The 6,000-nt window shown below is 37.9% G+C and overlaps 1 protein-coding gene across 1 annotated transcript; it reads right to left on the reverse strand.

The window, feature by feature from the left end:
* Positions 1–467: 467 nt before the first annotated feature.
* Positions 468–4,078, reverse strand: sec11a (SEC11 homolog A, signal peptidase complex subunit). Its single transcript, XM_017418666.3, has 6 exons — positions 3,898–4,078; positions 3,383–3,492; positions 2,603–2,752; positions 2,280–2,399; positions 1,235–1,292; positions 468–1,138 (listed from the first exon to the last, which is right to left on the reverse strand). Exons 1-6 carry the CDS (start codon positions 3,946–3,948, stop codon positions 1,088–1,090), a joined length of 540 nt encoding a protein of 179 aa, XP_017274155.1. The 5' UTR covers positions 3,949–4,078; the 3' UTR covers positions 468–1,087.
* Between the last annotated feature and the right edge of the window lie 1,922 nt (positions 4,079–6,000).

Here is a 6,000-nt window from a genome sequence, read left to right on the forward strand (position 1 = left end):
AAAATAAAACATCTCAACAGCATTATAGCTGGGGTCTGTCAGGTCTAACAAGACCTCCAATCAAAGCGCCTCAACGTATTCATTTCATCCTCACTTGTGGATCCAAATGACAATCGACAGCAATTTTCTTGACTGCATGACACATTTCTTTAATTTCTTGCAATATAGAAATCGTTTAATGTTTAAAGCATATCTGCACTTATGGAAAAACGCCCGACCTTTGCCTTTTGACCTTTTAAATTAAAATTGACCAAATGAGGTCATTTTTGTCACAAACCCAGTGGATGACAAATTGTCTCTGACACAGCTCACTCAGATCTAACAGCTGTTGGTGATGGGCTCACAATAACTGAATTGTGACAATAACATGAATCAAGTAGCACATAATCTTTACCAAAGAGAGCTTCTTCAAAATTGTTTTTTAACAAATGCGAGGAACAGATGACCAGACATAAGATTACAAAAAATATATTTAAAATGTTGCTTTTAATGCAATTATCTTCTCAACAGCAACAAATACAAATGTTATTTTCCCACATAGGGCTTTAGGATTTGCAGAAATATATATATATATTTTAACAAACTAACAATGAACAGAAATAATACTTGTTTTTTTATGAGAACTCTTTATATTAGGAAAAAGCAGAACTGTTGAATAAAAGGTCAATGTGAAGTGAGGCAAAGAGTTAAAATAATCCATAGTGGATGGTAACCAAGTTCATATTTAATTTTGATAATTTGTTGTCGTAAAATACTTTAAAGGTGTATTTTAAAAAAAAGGAGAAAACAAGACTCAAGAAAACTAGAGAAGAGTTTACTTTCATGTTCTGAAAATTACAAATAAAGATTGGCTTTTAACTTTAATCCAATTCAGTCCCCCTCCCCCTCCCCCCCAAAGGAATCTTTTTAAAGCTTGAAATTTCCAAATGTAAACACGAGCCACATTTCTACAAAATGTTCAAACAAATGGTGTGAAGAAAAAAAAAAGAAGCCAGGTGGGTTTGACTCATTCTGACGTTTTTCTATTTTGAAAGGCATGACTGAGGTTTTCTGGACGTAGATTCTTCCTGCTGGCTGCTGAAGCACCTCACTCCCGATGGACCAACACGAAAAGACCCAGCAAGAAGAGCACGGCGTACTGCAGGACACAAACACACGGAGACGTCACACGTCATGATCTACACGTTGAAGCTCAAAGTAAGACAGGACTAATTAACAAGAACATTAGACTTACTTTGAACTTGGGGTAGTCGTTCATGAGAATGGTGACAATTCCAATATATGGCACAAACCTGGAAAAGATGAAAAACACTTGCCATGAGATCACTAAGCCAAGCTGATCCTGGATTTCAGAGCAGATTAGACCAAGGCCCCTTCTGTCTACATGTGTAAAATATATATCATCATCAATGACATATTTTATAGAAATTAGCAAATGAAACATGCAGAATAGTTGCACGTGAGGACCAGGATTGCCCACCCCAGTTCTAGAGCTTTTTTTGGATGCAGAGAAACCTGGATTTTAGCAGCTGAAAGACTTTCAGGCAACAGAAAACCTCACTTCTGTTATAGCTGCTCCTCAGCCAAATTAAAGCCCAGATAAAGCAATCAGCTGAGGAGACATTACAAGTTATTTGTAGACCTTTGTGGAGACTTTCTTGTATGTACATTACTGAGGCGGGACTGGAGTCTTATGCTGGAGGGAATAAAGACGACACTTTTGTCTGACTCTTGAAAACATTACCCGAAAAGAGAGCTCAGTTGAATGTGAAACCCTACTGAAACAATAGGTATTTGTAGTTGAGATGCGTCAAAGTGCATTGTTGGATTCTTCAAATAACAGCTAATCAAACTGTGAGAGGAGCTAGGACTCAGACCTCTAGTGTCGACCCAAGACACAAACAACCCTGATCTCAGTCCAATCAACAGCTGGATATGACAGGACAAACCAAAACCACAGAGGACCATACCCCTTCTGAAACCAAAAGCTCTGCTATAAATGACTAAGAATAATCTCAACCCATTCAGACCTGACAACGTGTGCTCAAACCTTCAAACTCTGACGTGATACGAGCATCATGACATCATTTCAAAGATAAATCAAGTTTTTAGTTTCTTCATAAGAACAACTTTGAATAATGAGATTTACTGGACTGCAAGGACACTCAGATTTGAAAAGTTACTGGGTTAAATATACTGAACAAACTCATCTAAATACCATGTTTTGTTTTTAACAATACTGATACTATTAGTTGTTTGTTTCCGACCGGGATACTTACCCTCTTGCTCGTCCCACCACATCTTTTTTCTCCAGCCAGTGTTGGCCCTGCTTGTACAGACCTCTGTCATCCACAGCGTTGTTGTCTCCTTTGGTCAAGAACTTAATGTCGCCGTTTTCCCTGCGAACAAAGCATCAGCGTGATTTTCAGACCACAAACGCAGACACGTCTATTTTTTTTTTATTCCTCATACAGATAAAACTTCATGTTAGGGGTAAAATGTTAGAGCCTTTTCTGAATGCCATTTTAGAGGCAACAATTGATTGAGATTCAGTGGATAGAAACAAGGCTCAAGAAGCAGAAAATAAAACATGAATTCATACTTTTCATGGATCTTTAGTACTCTGTGTACTATTGGGATCTCTCTGCCTTCTATCCTGAAGACGACAATCTCCCCAACTCTGATGGGATCTTCTACCCGGTTGGTCAAAAACAAGAGGTCTCCTCTGTGGAAAGCTGGTTCCATACTCCCACTAAAATTCAGAACATGATTAACAAATGTTAGCAAGTATAATTTGAATAAATTAAACGGGACATTTCACATAATTAAAAGGCACAGCGTTCCTTGAAGGAATGCACTTCATGTCAGAGTTCTAAAAAGATCACCTCATGATGAGAAATTACAAAATTGTAGCCATTTTTGGTCAAACCGTGTAAATTACATTATGCAAGAGCTTACGTGATCTGACAAGATGTGTTCCTGCTCAGAGTATGTGTTGAAGATGAGTCTCAGCTACTTTAGCTCATCATCTCTAAACATGAGTAAATTACAGACACTTTTGTGTCTGCAAAGGTCTATTAGCTAGGGCAGACATCTTGAATTGAGCTGACTCCAAAATTCAATCAGTCTGCAATGAAAAAGCCAACGTTTTCAAGCATTCAAAGTACATGCATGTGATCACCCTCAGCCACTACTACATCAAATTTTAGCTCCATAATCTGTACAAGTCAGAGAGCTAGAACCATTTCTGCACAGGATAATGTCAGTTAGCTGTGGCGACCATCTTTAACTGGGTTGACTCTAAAAGCAATCAGTTGTTGATCTCCATCCAATGATTAAGCACTGCACAATTCATTAATTCTAACACATGTGATGAACTTACCTGAGAACAACAACAATAGGACTTTCACTGCCAGTGACAACCATCAGTCCCTTCCAGATCATCAGTGCGGAGGAAACTATCATGCCAAAGTTCAGCACCTGGTAATACAGCTGGAAGCAAAAGATTTCATTCAGCTTGCATACAGTCCTTTCTCCATTGCGTCTAAAATAAGCTAGCAAAAGACCAACTTAAATATACACATGAATAGAAATGTACAAATCATTTATTTGAGCACATCTGTAGTGTAGCATGTTAAAGTAGGAAAACAGCTAGCTGCAGTGCAGACAATATTGTTTACAAAAGGTTTGCACATTTTCTTTACGCAGCAGAATACAAGTGATAACTGAAATAAACATGAGAATAAAACAGTTCGCCTTGCAGCTCCTTAACTACAAACAGACAGGCAGGCTGCAACGTTACAAAGCGGAGAGAAGCTAGGTGTGGTTAGCTCGGAGGCGTGCTTCCGTACAAAGAGACAGGAGTCTTTGTACGGAAACTAAAGCTGCCGCACTCACCTGCCGCTTGTTCATGCGACGGACATCGTCAAGAAAGTCTAAAGATAACATAGCTGCAAATACTACAGTGTAAAAAACCCCGGGGAAATCACATTAACGCGTTAAAAGTAACTAGCATATGGAAGAACAGTGTAACTTGCATCTGAATCTTCCGGGTCTGCTCCACCGGAAGTCCCGCCCCCCTGTGGGCGCCGAGTCGAGGTGTCGCTTCTGGATACGAGAGCTCAGAGCGGAGGGGCTTTCCCAAAAGCAACTCAAAAAATGGTGCTGTTTCAACCAAAAATAACAAACTGCACTACAGATATCTTAATATATGCGTAACCTATTTGCAAAACAACTGGCAAAAATCTAATTTTTGCCAATTGTTGGCTGTTTTCAGTGTACTTACACAAAAAATGAGAGCATGAAACCTGCAACACTGTGATGTCATACAGTAAGTGCTTGTATTTTCTGCTGTTACAAAGAGATTTTTTTTCTTCATTTATTTAATGTGACCAGTGCAGTAGAGTGAAAAATAAATATGTCATTTTTGATACTGGGGGATATAGGACAGAGATTGGATAGATATGACTGACTCTGGTCTACCAAGCCTCATTGCTAAATATTAGGTGCTTCTGCCCCAGCACCTAACTATGGTTTTTGTCAATCAGTTTAACCCTTCAAAAAAGTAAAGAAATGAATTAAATGAGTAAGATGAAAGCACAAACATGTTTAGCAGTCATGATAAGAACTATACAATCAAAAATTAAGCCAAAAATATGGTAAATTTAAAAATTAATAACTCAACTTTATTGTGTCTTTCTGATCAGCCATTTTGTGTCTTACTCTTGTCTAAAATGTCTTACTTTGCTGACATTTAAAAAAAAAAAACAACAACTGTGTGATCCTTAAAAAAAGATTAAAATGTAAATAACAGCTTTTCAAAACCAGATGTCTTGTCTTTTGGCATCTTTAGTTCAGTGGTAAAAAGGTTGTCTTCCAAATGTAGGGGTGGTGGATCAGTCCACAGGCCGTACAATCAGCTGAAAAATATTTGGACATGTCGTTGACCCCCCACTGCCCTCAATATGCTTGTTGCTAGATGAATGAGAATATGAAAGTGCTGTATAGAGAATATATAGAAAGCAGTAGATGAGATGTTTTGAAACGCTTTAGTGATGGTTTCTCCTATGTGGATAATTGGTCACTTTCATTACAGCTCTAAGTGCACACAATAACACTCACAATACAAACAAAGCCGTCTTCCTGTAGCCACACGTGAGTCAAATGAAGCAACGCTTATGAGTATTATATTGTAACTGAGTGTGTCATAAACTAGACAATCACCAATAAAGGCCATGAATTAATAATTCATGACATACAGTCAGGAAGGTAAACTTTACTCCGCAAATAAAGATATGTTGTTTCCACTACAACCTTTATCAACACTTCTCCTAAACAACACTAATAATCTCACCAAAACACCGGGATACCTCTTATTAACAGGTTTCTTTATGATTGATCTAATTTCCTACAGGAAGTGTGTATGACTGAGTGAGTGATAGCATGATGAATGACCACACCTCTATAACCCACCAGACCTCTTTGGTTGTTGACTCAGGTCTGTGATGCTCACAAGGAACACCTGTTTGGAACATCATTAAACTGTCAGGTTTTATGTTGTTATTCTTATGACTTGTTTATTTAAGGTTGTTTTAATTTGACACAATACTCTTGTTTTCCTGACTTCTGGGTTGGTGTCCTTTGATAAGTGTCAGCGATGCTGTTTTGTTTGGTTACACCTGTGGCCCGTTTTTTATTATTAATATGTAAATAAAAGCTATGAACATATAATCTTGCAACTCAACCGTTCATTCATTACAAGATTAGACACTAATACAATACACGTGTAACACGTGAACATTCATGTGGAGGAAAAACTAGCAGCTGTTTGGTTCACTCACATTGCAACGTTGAGTTAGTCATTAACTTGACTTTGGTTGTGCTTTTTTTTTTTTTTCATTTTTGTGTGACTCAACCAATGTTCCAAGGGCAGAACAACTGACATGATTAGATTTGGGGTTTAAAAAAACCTCACAAATATTTTCGTAAAAACTTACTACC

The sequence above is a fragment of the Kryptolebias marmoratus genome, linkage group LG15 (genome assembly GCF_001649575.2).
Source record: "Kryptolebias marmoratus isolate JLee-2015 linkage group LG15, ASM164957v2, whole genome shotgun sequence".
NCBI classification, from domain to species: Eukaryota; Metazoa; Chordata; class Actinopteri; order Cyprinodontiformes; family Rivulidae; genus Kryptolebias; species Kryptolebias marmoratus.